Genomic DNA, 16,185 nt, shown 5'->3' on the forward strand with positions numbered 1-16,185 from the left:
TGTCTGTGATGTGCACCACAATCTGGTTTAATGTGTATTTAGTAATAAAAGTTTTCTTTTTCTTCTACTTTTGTGGAGAGGTTTTCTGTTTTTTGTTTTAAATTTTGTCTCCAGTACCTTCAAATGTCTTTCTACGGAGGGCTGGTTGCATAAATTTGGTACCTCCAAGCAATGAAATGCTGTGTGGTCATGATCAAGAACCAGAGCCCTATCTCCATTTTCACTGTTGAGCGAAAATAAGGGTACAAAGTAGTCTGAAACTTTTTCTGGAAAAAGATTCTATATTTATATTTGCATAATCTCTGCAAGTGTGAACAAGAAACTAATAAAAGTACTGTGTGTGTGCACGTGGGTGTGTTTGTTGAGAGGAACTGAGCAGGTGGGGGGCAGGAGGAAAGGAATTTTTTTTGCTGAACATCACTTTATATTTTCTGATTTCTGGAACATGTGACTACATTATCTATTCAAAATAAATGAAAAGGAGGGCTGGTGGCAAGCAAACAAACCACCAAAGAAGTCCCAGAACCAGACATTCTCTAAGCACTTGATTCTGTTCATTTCTGAGCTTAGCCTTGACCTTAGAACTGAAAATTGATTATATTGATCTTAGGGTTCATGTTAGACATTTTTATGGGATGGCTGATATTAATGTAAGAGCAAGGGATGTCCATCTAAAAAAAAAAAAAGTAAAAAAGAGAACAAAATAATAGGTAGCAGATGCACTTCTCCCCAGACTTCCCAAGATTTCCAGGGTCTGGTTGCCCCGCTTGGTGAGTGGGGGAGGAACTGGACTCACTTCTAGAGGTTTGGTGTTGTTCCTCCCCCTATCATCTCTCTGCTAGGAGGTCACCCACTTTCCAAGGAGCAGAACCTCATGGTTCAGGAGGGGTGACAGGAAAGGGTGTGTGGGGTATAGTGTCCATCTATCTTGGGAACTGAGGAGTCAAGACGCCCAGGATTCCACCCTTGACCATCTATCTTGTAGAAGCTCCTCTGTGAGGAGAGTGAGAAAAAGGTTACAGGGCAGGGGTCATCTCTGAACCACCCTGGCCACTTCTAGGTTGTGTAGACTGTCCCTTTTGTTATTTCTGTTGAGCATCAGATTGGGAAATGGCCCAAGAGGGCTTGCTACATGCTGGGCGCTTCTCACCTTTATCCCTGTGCTAAACCTATGAGGTAGGTGCTATTTATCACAATCCCCATTTTAGGAAAGGTACGGAGAAATAAGTGACTTCTCCGAGGTCACACAGCCTGTGAGGGCTAGCTCACGCTCTCAGCAGTTTCCCTTCTGACGCCCCTGAGCCTGCCTCCAGCTGGGTGCTGCAAACCTGCTCTCTCGAAAGAGCCCATAGAAGTTCTGAAATGGAATTGCGGGCACTGTGACGCGGCATGGGGTGGGGCTGTGCTTTGCGGGGCCCCAGGTCCCATGGGAGGCCTTGCGGCGCTCTCCTAGAGGCGAGTTGACGGGGATGCCCAGGTCCTCAGCCTCTGCCTCCCAGCTCTCCGCCGCCTGCCCTGTGACCTCGGGCACGTGCCCTGCCCGGGTTTCCAGGTGTCAGTCACGGGAGCGGGTCGGGCCTGGTGCTAGGCCGCCGGGCGTCCTAGGCGGAGCACTGCAGGCTGCAGAAGTCGGCGGACGAGAAGAGCCGCAGCACGTTGACCAGCGGGAACATGAGCAGAGCTCCGAGCAGGGAGCCCAGCTGCACCGCCGCCCCGCACCACAAGAGGGCGCTGCGGCTGCGGTCGCGCAGGATCACGCCCAGCATCACCTTGACGTAGCTCAGACAGCCGATGAACAGCACCCACGAAGCCACCTGCGGGTGCGGGGCGGCAGAGATGTGGCGTGAAGGGGCCTTTGGGGCGAGCCCCGGGGGGAAAGGTGCTTGTAGGGTGACCTAACTGGGCTAAGAGAACCCCATGGAATAACCTTTAAGTTCAATAGAGCCTTTGGGGGTGACACCCTAGGGCTCCGGGGGTCCCGGTGAGTTGACACACACCTCTAGGGCAAAGCAGAGCCCAATGACTCCCATGAGCGAGTCAAGGGCATCTGGGAGGCCAGGGCTGAGGTACACATGGCAAGAAGAATGTGGCATTCAGGGGAGAGGCTGGACTGTCACCTTGGACCCGCCACCTCAACTTCCCAAGCCTCTATTCCCAAATGAGAAGCAGTCCTCCCCCTGCCCAACCCTATCTGGGACTTCCTTCTGGAGCAAACACACAGACTTTGGTGGGTAGAAAGGGCCTTGGCTAGCTGAGGGGTAAGGAGGGAGGTGTCTTCCCAGGCCAGATACTTACAATGAGGACCTCTCCACCCCAGTGGCCCTGCATGAGGGGGCAGGGGCTCATCACAGCCATGGCCATGTTGTAGGCGCCAAAGCCAGTCCCGAGCACTGTGAGGACCCCCAGGAATGGCAGAGACCTAGGACAGAGTAGAGGAGTGAATGGAGGAGTTGAGAAAACTGACCTCTGCCTCCCCCCCCCCTGGATGCTGTGTAGAATGGTCAGCATCTCTAGGGTTAGGGGTTAGATCCATGTGGAAACTTCTAGGCCATCTGGCTCAAGTGGGTCAGCGATGTTCTTAAGACTAAGTCACCCTGAGCATTTGTGGCAGAACTGGAATGGACTCCTAGTGCTACTGGCACCTGGTTCAGATCCCATTTCCTATTTAAGCTGCAGCTGCTCCCTAAGCCTGCTTCCTCACCTGTGCAATGAGCCTTGCCGGGATGCCAGAACCTGTAGGGCCTGCTCCTGGGCCCCACCCAGTGTTTCGTCTGCTGCATTTCCTCCTGCAACCTTCCCAACCTCAGCCAGGAAGCTGAGCTGACTAGGAGGTGGCTTTGAGGCTGGCATTGCCACTGCAGGATGTGCTGTGCAACCTCAGTTGACCCCTTCCCTTCTGGTGTCATCTATAGCGTGGGGTCTACAGGATCTAGGGGCCCTGATGGCTGGCCTGGACACATTCCATGGGTGGCCTTCCACATAGGCTCTATGTGACAACTGAGGATACTGTCCTTCACTTGGGGTTGTCACCCTGTGGCCTCCCTGTGCACGCTCTTCGGAAGACCATGACTGGTCTGTAGTCTTGGGTGGGAGAGGAGGGCCTGCCCCTGCCTCTAAGGATTCTTTATGCTCCAGGATTCTTGGAGTCCCTGGCTTCTAGACTGGATGTTTCTAACAGTCTGGGTGCCTCACATCCCACAGATCTCTGGCCTCTGTTTCTCCTTCCCCAGAAACGTCCAGCCTCCTTCCCCAGTTTCAAGCCCTAACGGAGAAAACTCAGCTTTCTGGCAATGCTACATTTTCTGTCTGACTCTCCTAGTCTCATTCTCCCTCTTTCCTGGGCTGGGGGAGGGGATATGAGCATGTCAGAGGGGACCATGAGGGCAGGTGGGGGCAGAGTCGTGGCTGGGACATTGTAGGCTCTAAGGTCTCATGACTCCAAAGTCTGTGTTTCTCCTCTCAGCGTCTGAGCCCCTGCAGCAGAGCCACTTAGGTTGTGTACTAAAATTTGAAATCTCAGGTCTCAATCTAGGCTGGCTCAATCTGCATCTTATCAATTTGCCTAGCCACTCTTCCAGAACTGCAAAGCTGTAAAGGAGCCGGCATGAGCTGGAGACAGGAGCACAGGGCTGAAATCCTGGGAAAGAGACTAGGGGATTCGACCCTTTCAGCTCCTGCTTGCTCATTCCTCCTCAAGGGCCAGTGGCTGGTCAACACTTACACTGGACCTGCCTTGCACAGGTACTGCTCTAAAGTCTTTACAGAATTAGCTCATTTGATGCTCCCAGCAACCCCAAGAGGTAGAACTATTATCATCCCCATTTTCCAGATGAGCATCCCCAAGGCACAAAGAGGTGAAGTGATTTGTTCAGTACCACCTTGCTAGGAAGTGGCCAAGTTGGGCTTTGAATCCCGGGGCCCTAGAATCCACTTTCTATAAGTGCAACCTGAGAGTTGGGGTTTGGAATTCTGACTTCTAGAATGAAGTGGATCCCAACAAGAGTTCCCCAGACCCAGCTGGGGCAGACCTGTGAGGCAGAAACATGGAGAGGAAGCAGGCAAGAGGGTTGGCCATGGAGCTGAGGGTGGCCGATAGGTGGTAGGCAACAGGCCCGTAGGACAGGCAGGAGTAGGTCTGCACGGAGGGCAGCACGCCGTTGGTGAGCCCGTTCACAAAGGCCACCAGGATGTAGATGAAGGCCAAGTATGCTGGGTGGTCGGAGGCTGTTTTCTCCTCTGGATGCCCCTGGATCTTGCTGCTAAGCCTTGGACCTGGGGGGCCCAGGTCTTCCCCTTCCCGTGGCCGGATGGAGTGGAGTGTGACCTGGGAGGTGAGGAGGTCTTCTATGGAAGATTCCCTGGGCCTGGGCTGACGCTGGAGGAGAAAGAAAGCAGTGAGGCAGCAGGCCATCATGAAGGAGAGCAGGAGGAAGAAGACCAGGGGCGAGAAGTTGGCCGGGAGGTAGCGGCTTTCCAGATGGACCACAGAATGCGTCGTCTCCATAAGGTCAGACACGAAGGTACTGCTGGCTCCCTGGGAAAGAACAAGACAAGGCTCGGTCAGATCCTCTGGGGATGTCGGGACACAGGTAACAACATTAATGATCATATACAATAAATAGCACGCATTGTTAATAAGTGAGGGATGAGCAGCAGACACAGGGCATTACTCAGGTGATAATAAATGCTCATGTGGGCTGATGGCTCACTGGGCACCAGCACTTTGTGTGTGTCAGCTCGTGCATGCCTCCTCGTAGCCCTGTGCACTGGGCACCACTACCCCCAGTTTTGGAGGGTTTCGAGGTGTCAGGATGGTTCTGAACCTGAAGGTCCTGGGGAGTATGTGGCAAGGCCAGTCCACTTCCTTCTTTCAGGCTTAGAAGTTCTACCTTTTCCCACGCTACTGCCCTCCAGGGCTGGCAGCCACAGATACAGTCAGAGGAGGGGCAGCCCCACCCAAAGCTGCCTGTGTGGACATGGCCTGGTGTGCCAAATCTCTTCTCAGGAGATCCCATACATGTGAAATTTCAGAACATTTAAATGTCTTCAACTAATTCAAACACTGAAAGTGGTGTGCTGGCAGGATATGGTAGCCCAGGGCCCCTGGTTCACACCCGCTGTTGGACTACTCTAGTTTGGACAATGCCAGGTGTTACGTGAAGGGTCTGCCAATACCCACTGGAAATGAGTTGGACATTTTAACAGCACTAGGCATTGAAACAATGTCTAAAGTCTAAAGTTCTGGGGATCCCTGGGTAGCTCAGCGGTTTGGCGCCTGCCTTTGTCCCAGGATCGAGTCCCGCATCGAGCTCCCGGCATGGAGCTTGTTTCTCCCTCCTCCTGTGTCTCTGGCGCGCGCTCTCTCTCTCTCTCTCTCTAAGTCTATCATAAATAAATAAACAAACAAACAAACAAACAAACAAATAAATAAATAAATCTTAAAAAAAAAAAAAAAGTCTGCAGTTCTTAGCCCTGGCAGTACATTAGCATCACCTGAGGACTTTTGAATAAATACAAGCTCACCATCCCTATTTTGCAACTTGGAGATGCGAAAAGCTCTGAAAGTTAGGATTTTTTCCATGCCTCAGTTGGTGGCAATACTTGAATGCAGGTAGTTTATTTATAGTCTTCATCAGCCCACTGGGCACGAATGCCCCCCGGGCTGTAGGTGGTGGTGTTACTGTGTGAGACTGCTATGTCTCAGGTGTTATTATAGACCGAGACAGGTGTTTCTAAAATCTGAAACTCCAGATTCCAACACACTTCTGACCTCAAGGATCTCAGAGAAGCCTCCCCCACACCCCCTACCGAGAGTCTTATTTCATTGTTTTGGATGGGGTGGGCCTCCCCTCCCCGACTGTGTTTCAGTAGCTCCCCCAGGTAGGTGATCTGAAGTGAGGCTAGGTCAAGAACACCCATCTACCCAACAGCTGGGAAACACAAGCCCTCTGCGTGGTCTTCCTTGTGACCAAGCACAAAGCTCTGTAGTGGGTCATGCTCCAGGTACCTGTGGGAAGACCGTCTTCCCGGTGGTCTCAGGGCTTGGGGTGGTGTCTGATGGCTGAGTGACATTGACACAGGTGGTGAGACCCGAGCCCTGGGCAAGAGCCACCAGGGCAGGCAGGAGGCCGCTGAGTCCTTCGCCCACAAAGAAGGTGGTGAGATAGTGGGCAGGCAGACGGCTCATGAAAGGCAGGAAGGTGACAGATGAGGTACAGTCCACCAGGGCCAGGAAGAAGGTGAGGACCATGAAGGCAATGCTGTGGTGGCCGTCCAGCACCCAGGAGGTGACATTCCAGAGGAAGGCGAAGAGGGTACAGGCGAGGGTGCCCACACCCACCACAGTAAAGATGATGGGCACCTCCGAAAGGCAGCTGGGCTGGAAGTGATGGAGCAGGGTGACCAGGAGGGGGCCGATGTTGGCCAGCTGGATGACCACGGTGAGGTAGGAGGGAAGATACCACCCCTCGGGCAGCTCCGTCACCAGCAGGGGCAGCTCTACCCAGATCCCATTGATGGCAACCCAGGAGCCCATCCCGAAGGTGCAGACCAGCAGGTGTATCAGGAAGGCCATGGTGACGTCTGCCCTGCGCCAAAGGCCTCTACCTCTCAGATCAACCTGCAGTGGGGCCGATGGAGAAAAATACCAGGTGAGCAATGTCACGGTCACCATCTGACAAAAGACTATGCTGTGGTGCCCAGGTTTTCCCTGATCTTTCCCCTTCTCATGAACAAACTGGCTTTTTATTATAGGAAAACACAGACAAACTCTTTTATGACTAACTCTTCCAGAGGGGAAAGTTTTCCTAACCATGGCTTGTAATTCCAGAGACCACCAAAGAAAAGTTTGACACATTTAACCACACAAATATGAAAACACACAAAAGTAATCAAACAACAAAGCACCTTCTTCCAAAAAAAAAAAAAAAAGGAGAAATACCAACAGTTGAGATCAAAAGATGACAATCTGGGGGAAAACATTTGCAATGTAAATCAGAGACAAAGGGGTCATTTTCTTCTTATGTAAAGGATTTGTAGACATTCAGAACAAGAAGACCGAATAGAAAAAGAGTGGGCAAAGGATGTGCACAGTTCAGATTCAAAGGTACAAATAAGCCTTTTATTTTTTTAAGATTTTAATTATTTATTCATGAGAGACAGAGAGAGAGAGAGAGGCAGAGACACAGGCAGAGGGAGAAGCAGGCTCCATGCAGGGAACCCGATGTGGGACTCAATCCCCAGACCCTGGGATCACGCCTGAGCCAAAGGCAGACGCTCAACCACTGAGTCACTCCGGCCTCCCAACACATAAGCTTTAAACATACAAAAAGGTCTGGGTTTGGGGATCCCTGGGTGGCTCAGTGGTTTAGCGCCTGCCTTTGGCCCAGGGCGCGATCCTGGAGTCCTGGGATCAAATCCCACGTTGGGCTCCTGGTGTGGAGCCTGCTTCTCCTTCCTCTTGTGTGTCTGCCTCTCTCTCTCTCTCTCTCTCTCTGTGTGTGTGTGTGTGTGTCTATCATGAATAAATTTAAAAAAAAAGATCTGGGTTTGTACCCAGCTCTGCCACTTGCTAAGCAGGGTGACCTTGGGCAAGTGACTTTTCCTCTCTGTGCCTCATTTTCCTCATCTGCAAATAGAGGATGAGATGAGTCTTGACTTTATGGTTTGTAGTGAGATGCAAATATGTTAAAGGGTTAATGTTTTGGGGGAGGGCACCTGGGTGGCTCAGTGGTGATATAAGCACCATTTTGGACTCACTGTGATATAAGAACCATTTTGGAGAGAAATGTTGATGAGGTCAATTACCTCATTTTTACACATGGGAAATAGGGCGAGCCTGGGGAGGCGGGATTTGGAGCAGGTCCTCTTGTGGCAGGTGGCCTCCTGAGCCCCCACCCCCACCCCGCGGCCTGATCTCTCAGTCTTGCCCAGTTCACATGGCCATCTAACTTCTTTCTCTTAGAAGCTGCGGCAGCGTCCCTTTGGCTATGCCTCACCTGGGAAAGTCCCCACACCTCAGAGGCTCCTTTCCCCGTTCCCACACACAGAACTGACTCTCAGCCCCAGAAGAACTCCCTTCTTCCTCCCTCCACTGAGCAGAGTGAGGTCTGACCTGCTTTCTGCCCTGCTGCACCACCTTCTGTCTAGAGACCTTAGGCAGGTGGCTTAAGCTCTGGTCTCTCAGCTGTGAGGCCTGCCTGCCTAATGGCCGGGGACAGGTGTGGCTCTGGGCAAGCCGAGAGACCCCACGGAGGGAAGCTCCAGGCAGTTGGCATGTGGAGAGGACCTTTAGCTCAGGCCAGTTGTGCGCCGTGCGCAGCTCCTCGGCTGCTCACTCCCACCTGAGATCAGGATGTGGTACATAACAGATAAAATCCCACTAAAAAAAGAGCTGCCCTGAACCTGCTCAGGCAGCATTCTGCCTATAATGGGTGACATGATAAGGAAGGACGAGAAAGTAGAGGTTGAATGATATTCCAAGGCAGAGGCTGCTAGCTGCTTCCCATTACTCACTCTTCCCTTCTTCCTTAGTTGTCACAGAGACCAGATTTTGGGCTGGGCAAATGGCCACCAAGCTTTACGAGTCCATTTCCTGGCCTCCCTTGCAGTGGGGCATGGCCATCCGATTAAGGCAGGCCAAGGAGGTTGTGAAGTCTTAAAGATGAGGGAGTGGACCTTACTGCCCTTCCTCCATCCTGCTGTCTGGAACTCAGGTGTGATGGCCGGAACTCTGGTGGTTGTTTTGTGCTAAGAGGGATGGTGTGGGGGCTAGAGGGAGATTAGGGAGATTGGCTTTGTGGCACAGAGCTGCTGTACTGGTCCAGTTCTGCCTGCCACTTAACTCTTTTGTTTGTTCGGTGTTGTTGACATAGTAAATGAGCTTCTCTCTTGTTTAAACTAATTTTATAGGGATCCCTGGGTGGCGCAGCGGTTTGGCGCCTGCCTTTGGCCCAGGGCACGATCCTGGAGACCCGGGATCGAATCCCACATCGGGCTCCCGGTGCATGGAGCCTGCTTCTTTCTCTGCCTCTCTCTCTCTCTCTCTGTGACTATCATAAATAAATAAATAAATAAATAAATAAATAAATAAAAACTAATTTTATATACAGCAAAACAGTGGTCAAATGTACAGAGGTAGACATTCAAGGATATAGAGGGACTGGTTATAGTAGCCAAAAGCTAATGAGTACATTTATCTCCTTTACTCTTAATGTCCCAATTCAGAAATCCAGGTCCTACCTCAAATGGGATTTGATCTAAAACCAAAATCAGTTAGGATTAGTTGTTGAAATATACCATAAAGAGGCATTGAAAGGTTAAGAGTGGGATCCCTGGGTGGCTCAGTGGTTGAGCGTCTGCCTTTGGCTCGGGCGTGATCCCAGGGTCTGGGGATGGAATCCCACATCGGGTTCCCTGCATGGAGCCTGCTTCTCCCTCTGCCTGTGTCTCTGCCTCTCTCTCTCTCTCTCTCTCTCTATCATAAATAAATAAAATTAAAAAAAAAAGAAAGGTTAAGAGTAAACTTGTCTTCCAGAGAAATGCAAAGAGATGGAGGGAGGGACAGACGGAGAGAGAAAATGAGAGGGGGAAGAAGACAGGGGAGGGGTAGAGGGAAGGGGAGAGAGGGGAGAGAGGGGAGAGAGAACAAAGAGCTCTCAATATGGGATTTGATGCTGAAAGTATAAATTAAGTCATTTTATATCGTCATTGATAGACATCAATACACGGATAGTCATGTTGATAGATACTGCAGTCCTCAGTGGAGTTGAATGGATGTCTGTATTCTGAATAACATTCCCCCACAGCCCCAGATGTGCGGGAAGGAAGGGACAACAGCACAGTCCATGGTAGGGCAGTGACTCACTGCTCTAGGCCTTGATGACAGGAAGTAAAGTAAAATAAACAAGGATATAGAGGAGGCAATAAATGATATTTCTAATAAGGAGGAATAAGTAAATAATGAAAGGGAGGAGGTGGATTTGCTGAAGATGGTTACTTTTATCATTTGAAAAGCTATTAAAATAATGAGAGTTCAGCCAGGTGTCCAGTTATACATTTACAAATATGTAGTTTTCCTGCATAGAACTAGAAAATAAGACTTACTAGGGTAGTCACTTGGGCAAAAAGCTGGATCTCTGTTTTACTTCTTACCCCCAATCCTTGAAAAAAGAACCCCAGCTGGATCAAATGTTTAGCTATTTTTTTAATTAATTAAGAAAAGAATAGGGGATCCCTGGGTGGCTCAGCAGTTTAGTGCCTGCCTTTGGCCCAGGGCGCGATCCTGGAGTCCCGGGATCAAGTCCCGCGTCGGGCTCCCGGCATGGAGCCTGCTTCTCCCTCCTCCTGTGTCTCTGCCTCTCTCTCTCTCTCTCTCTCTCTATGTCTATCATAAAATAAATAAATAAATCTTACAAAAAAAAGAATACGCCCCCCACCCCGAACATATAGGTAGAAGGAATTGCTTGTGCAAATGTCCTGGGGCAGGAATGAGCCTAGACCAGTGTGGCTGGAGCAGTGGGCCCGATGGGGAGATAAGGGCAGATGGGCAGGTAGTCTGAGTTTCCTTTGTGTGCAATAGGTTCAATGCACCAAAAGGCTAAATCCCCACACCCCACAGAGCTGAACTGTCTGGTTCTGATGCAGGCACCACCATGGCTGTGAAACTTGAGGGAAGTGATTGGGCTCTGTGAGTCTCTTCCCTGGGCTGGAAAACAGTCATGATGGTGGGATAGCCCAGCACCACCCATCTTCCCTGTGGCTTCCCTGCCCTGGCCTGCTTCCAGGCAGCCACAACGCTCCTGGACCTGGGAGACACAATGACCCCATTGAGAGGTACGCAGCCATCGATGACAAAGAGGGGAGGTGTCCTAGGCAGAGGGAACTGCATGTGCAGAGCTTGGTGGCTTCAGAGCACTAAGGAGTAGCTCAGAATGAGTATGATGGGAATATTTTTATAAAGTATGTATCTCTTTGCTCTTTTCCCTATAGTGACTTTGCAATTTTTGTCCATTCATTTGACTAGTGTTTATTGGGCACTTGCTGTGTGCTTGACAATAATTTTTGCTCTTGGGAAAGTGTGAGAAGTCACTAAGTGAAATAAAAAACAGAAACCTAGAACAAGTCAGTGGTGATAAGGGCTGTGGGAGGGAAGCAAAGTTGGGAGGAGCAGGTGATCGTAAATGGGGTTGTCAGAGGGAATGTGAAGGAAGTATGGGAGTGAGCCAGGCCAGGGGAGAGTAGTGCAGGGGGAGGAAACAGCAAGTGCAAAGGCCCAGGGGTGGCACCTCACCTGCCATGTCCCAGAAACAGGCCTTGGTGTTGGAAGGCCAACCCAGAGGCCAGTGTGGCTGCAGCCCTGCAAGCAGAGGGGGTGGGGGATTGGGGGTGGGGAGATGGGCAGGTCACATAGGGCCCTCTAGGCAAGAGTTTGGGTATTTTCTGAGCCCAAATCTCCATTCCTGGGCAGGAGGAGGACCAGCTCTAATTGGGTTTTAACAGAATCACACTGGTTGTTATGGAGAGAGTAATGGGGGGCCGGGGCAGAAGTAGGAGTGGAACCTATTAATCCATTAGGGAGCTGGTATAGTAATTCAGGCAAAAAACATAGTAATGCTAACAATGCCAAGAATTCTAAGGGTAGCTACCATTTATTACTGGTCAAACACTTGACACACAATATGCATCAGATCCTCCCAATCATCCCCGGGTAGGCAGTATGAGGATCTCCATTTTATAAATGAGTTAAGGCGGCTCAGAAAAGTGATTTGCTCAAGGTCACCCAGCTGGTCATCTGGGAGCTGGGATTTGAACCTAGGCACAGCTGACTGTGGACCCAGCCTGAGCAGAGCCCAGGAGGGAGGGGGTTATGAAGAGGTGGCAGGGGCCAGGTGGAGCAGGATCCCCTTCCACTCACCTCCAGCCTCCCCAACACATGGGCTGGGAAGGGGAGAAATGGGGTGCTGGCCTGGGAAAACCTGAGAGAGATTTCAAGACTTCTCTGCTTCCTGGGCCCCACCAGCAACAGTGGGGGACCAGAAACCTAGGCTCTGGAGGAGACACTTAGGACTTAGTCCGCTCTATGGCAGATGGGCACCCACACGATGCCAGGATAGCCCCTGGCAGAGGTGTCTCTTTCCTTCGAAATCTTGTATAGAAAGCTGAGAGTCCCTGGCCCAAGGGAGTGGGGGTAGGAGGCCAGTGTGCCCTCAGTGTGTGGCTGAGTCACCTCCTGCCCCACTCCTGCCCCACCAGGACCATTGGAGCCCGAGCAGCCTCCACTCCTGGCACTTGTGCCTCTCTTTGCTTTGTTCTCGCACAATATTATCGAGCATCAGCTCACTTTTGGAGGTTTATCTGTGTCTTATCTTCTAAGTGCTGACCTCTCCCACTGGAGTATAATCTCCATGTGAGCAGAGCCCTCTCTTCCAGTGTCCAGGTGGCCACCTGGTTTGCAAAGGGCTGGGCCTCCAATCGAGCCTACCTCAGCCATGCAGCTTGAGTTGGCCAGGGCGGCCTGGACAGTGCCAGCAGGCAGTGTGGGCACTGTTTACACTCGATCCTGGACAAGGGTCTGAGTCAGTGTTGGCCTAGAGTCCTCCGTGAATCCTCCAGGTCCTCTCCCTCCTACTCCAGCCTGGGACCTGGGGCCTGGCCTGGGCCGAGGGACCTGGCCCGCCCTCATGGGGATGGTGGGGAGGTTGTCCAGATGGAGGCAGGATGGCTTTGAGTAGACGGAGGAAGAAGAGAGAGAGACCAAAGCCAGAAGCCAGAATGGGCAGAAAGAGGGACAGAGGCAAGGTAAAAGGAGGAGATGGGACAGAGAAGGCAGGGGCAGGAGGGGAGGAGGTGGAGATAGAGGAGCAGCTGGGAGTGTTGGAACCCTGGCACCAGCTCGGCCATGGCCCTCACCTAACTGCTCACATCCATTCATCTCTTACCTTTCATCACCTCAGAGTCCCCCGCCTCCTCCAACTCCACCTTCCCATCTCACAAATGTGGGGAAATGGAGGCCCAGAGAGGAGGCAGTGCTTGCCCACACTGTGTCCCCTCCCCCGCCCCGCCCCCCCACCTCAGATGGTGGTGGTCATCCAGGCCTGTGCTCAGTGGCTGTGTGTCCTCAGGCCAGCGGCTCACCCTCTCTGGGTCTTGCTTTCTCCATCCAAGAAAGGGTGTGGGGATGCCCCTGTCTTGTTGGGCTTGGCTAATAGGGAGGAAGCAAGGAGATAATGGGAGCCCCAGGCTGGCTGGCAAGGGACTTGACGTTCCGCTCCTCCTCCTCCCTCCCTCTCAGGCCCTGGAAGGGCTGTAGGCCTCCCACGAGGCTGACCTTGCTGAAGCAGCCTCCCCTCAACTCCCATCCCCACTCCCGCCCCCGTGCCAGGCTGGTGAGGCTCCGGCCCAACCTGGCAGGAGCTGCCCTCTAGACTTCCCAGCGGCGTGGAGATACAGCTGGCCAGAGGTCAGTGGGGGACCCGTCTTCTAACCCAGGGAGGAGGGGGCTGAAGTCCACCCTGCCAGCCCCAACCTGACCACAGAGGAGGAAGCTCTTCTTCCCTTCTAACCCTCTGGCTTCAGTCCAGGAGCCCAAAACCAGGGGAAAAAACCCCACAGGCCCGCCGCTGTCCCCAGACAAGTATCCCTCACCCCCCACCGACCCCCGGTGCCCAGTGCCAGCCGGCCCCTGGTATCTGCAGCTGACTCACAGGCCTGAGCCTCTGGCAAGGCCAGCTTACCTGCAGGTCCCGATCCCAAGTGGCTCTGCCTGGGAGGGGCCGAGGCAGCCGGTTAGTATTAACCTGCCTGGCCCCGCCCTGTAGAGGGGGAGGCAGGGGAGAGGCAGGGGAGGGTGGGCGGGGCTGCCAGTGGCACGCTGAGCCTACTGTGTGTCTGCAGGCCGCCCAGCGCCCCATCACACGGATCCTGATGAGGCTCACGTTGTCAGTGAGCGCTTACTTGCTTACTTCTTAGGAGGGTTGGCTCCTAAGAAGGCAGAAGACCTGCCCAGGCTGCTCTGGCCTGACCCCAGGGCCACCATAACTCCTTCTACACAGTAACAGGGCTCCCCGGAACAAAAACTCTTGGTTCAAATGCTGGAGCTGAAGCAAGTCACTTGGAAGTGGAGGGTATTAATAGCATCCTTCTTGTGGGGCAGAACTCCTAATAGCCAGTGTGTGCCAATCTGACTCTGTACCAGGCACTGAGCTTGACACGCATTAATACATTTACTTTTCACCATAACCTTTTGGGGTGTGGGGGAGAGATGCTATTACAATCCCATTTTACAGATTAGGAAAACAGAGGCCCAGAGAAGTCAAGAGTCTTGGCCCAGGTGGTCTCTGACGTCCACTGATGAATACTGCTCGGACAAAAAGCAATAGTTCATATCTGATTAAATATTTCCGGAATCCTAGACAGTAAGCAGATATTTAGTTCCTGCTTTACAGATGGGGAAATTGAGACTCACAGAGGTCAAGTAACTTGCTGGAGGTGTCCTAGCTGGGAAATGCAGGGTCAGATTCGAAGCCGACTCGCACTGGCACTCACACAGGGCCTGGCACCTGGTAAATGCCCATTGCAAATTGACTTCTCCTGAGAATTCTGGCCAGCTTTTTGTTTGCCTTATTCTCTGAGATATTCATTTGCTTGATAAGCAATCGCTCTCCAGGCAGATGCTTGGGATGAGAGGTGAACAGACCACGGAGGAAGACCCCCAGGCCCCTCTCTCGGCTGTCAGGGGCTAAGGGGCACTTTGGGTTATGGGAACCTAGGAATGTGCTCCCAAGGAGAGCCTCCACCAGCACATCAGCAGTGAGAGGCCGCTCCTGGCCCGGATCCCTCCCACCCACTGAGGTTCCTTTCCGATTCCGACTGTTCTCCCTTGGGTGGGATCCACAGCCCTGCTGGTGTGATCTCCCTTCTGGCCACCTCACCGGTGCATCTTGTGGTATTTTTATTTTTAATTTAAAAACATATCTTTATTATCAATCCTCAAGGACTCCCCTGTGGCTCACCAAATTAAAACCAAAAAAAAAAACAAAAAGCCTAAGGGTCACATTTCTGTCCTTTCTCAGCTGGGACCAATAAACCTTGACAATTTTTATCACTTGCTCTTTCTTATATGTAGTCTTTCTTGCTTCCAGCCAGAACTGCTTACCATTCTTTAAGTATTTATAGTAAGTCTAAGCCACCAAAATTTCCATATGAATTCTTCCGTTAGAATACCCTTTCTGGGGCGCCTGGATGGCTCAGTCAGCTAAACCTCAGACTCCTGATTTTGGCTCAGGTCATGATCTGAGGTTGGACTCTGTGCTGGGCCTGAAGCCTGCTTGGGATTCTCTCTCTCCCTCTCTCTTTGCCCCTCCCTGCCCCTCTTCCTCCCCCTAAAGGAAAAGAAAAACAAAAACAAAAAGAAAAAGAAAAAAAGAAAGCCTTTGCCTCATCTCTTTCCAGCACAATCCTATCCATATTTCAAAGCCAATCTTAAACGTTACCTCCACCAAAGGAACTTTTCTGGCTTTCTTTAATATAACTCGTATACATTGGGAGCTTTTTTTTTTTTTTTTTTTTTTTTAAATTCTTCTACCTTATTTTATTCATTAATTCATGATTTTTTGAGCCCAGTCATGTTCCAGGGACTGTTCTTGAACAAGACAGGTACTATTTCTGCCCTCAAGGAATGTGTTAGCTAACTATTGTTGTCTAACAATGCACCTGAAAACAGTGGCTTAAAACAATAACCATTTAACTCATAAATCTAAGTTTGGCAGTTTCGGCTGGATTCAGTTGGGCAGTTCTCATCTCAGCTGGGATCACTCAATGGATCTGGATTCAGCAGCTAGAGATGCTTGGGTCCAGTTCATCTCAGATGGTCTTTGCACAGTTCTGATGGTAGGTCAGCTGTCAGCTAGGGATGCAACAGCGATGACTGGGCCATGTGTTTCTCATCATCCATTAGGGTCACATGGGCTTGTTTAGTCCAGTTTAGCAAGTGTTTTTGTGTTTTGCTTGCATTTGGGGTTGGTGTCAAAAAAACTCTGTGGACCATCAATGTTACGTGGCCTTCAGTTTTCCGGCCATTGTCTCCCCTCGGCAACTACATGCAGAGGTATTGAGCAGGATCCTGGCATTGCTGGTTCTCTACTATAAAAGACTGTACCAGGGCTCAGTTGAGTTTCGGCTGGTAAC

At 51.4% G+C, this 16,185-nt stretch overlaps 2 protein-coding genes across 3 annotated transcripts in view; one reads left to right on the forward strand and one right to left on the reverse strand.

Moving 5' to 3' along the window:
• FAM110A (family with sequence similarity 110 member A) overlaps positions 1-16,185 on the forward strand; it is a 134,440-nt gene that overhangs the window by 86,977 nt on the left and 31,278 nt on the right. The gene's annotated exons all lie outside the window — the stretch shown is intronic.
• On the reverse strand, positions 262-13,949 carry SLC52A3 (solute carrier family 52 member 3). Of its 2 annotated transcripts, XM_072736177.1 has the most exons (6): positions 13,734-13,758; positions 13,135-13,201; positions 6,008-6,619; positions 4,029-4,534; positions 2,296-2,419; positions 262-1,814 (listed from the first exon to the last, which is right to left on the reverse strand). In XM_072736177.1, exons 3-6 carry the CDS (start codon positions 6,572-6,574, stop codon positions 1,602-1,604), a joined length of 1,410 nt encoding a protein of 469 aa, XP_072592278.1. In that variant the 5' UTR covers positions 6,575-6,619; positions 13,135-13,201; positions 13,734-13,758; the 3' UTR covers positions 262-1,601. The 2 variants fall into 2 exon arrangements, with proteins under 2 accessions (XP_072592278.1, XP_025841851.2); XM_025986066.2 differs by lacking the exon at positions 13,135-13,201 and having other exon boundaries at positions 13,734-13,949.

This window comes from Vulpes vulpes, chromosome 14 (assembly GCF_048418805.1).
Source record: "Vulpes vulpes isolate BD-2025 chromosome 14, VulVul3, whole genome shotgun sequence".
NCBI classification, from domain to species: Eukaryota; Metazoa; Chordata; class Mammalia; order Carnivora; family Canidae; genus Vulpes; species Vulpes vulpes.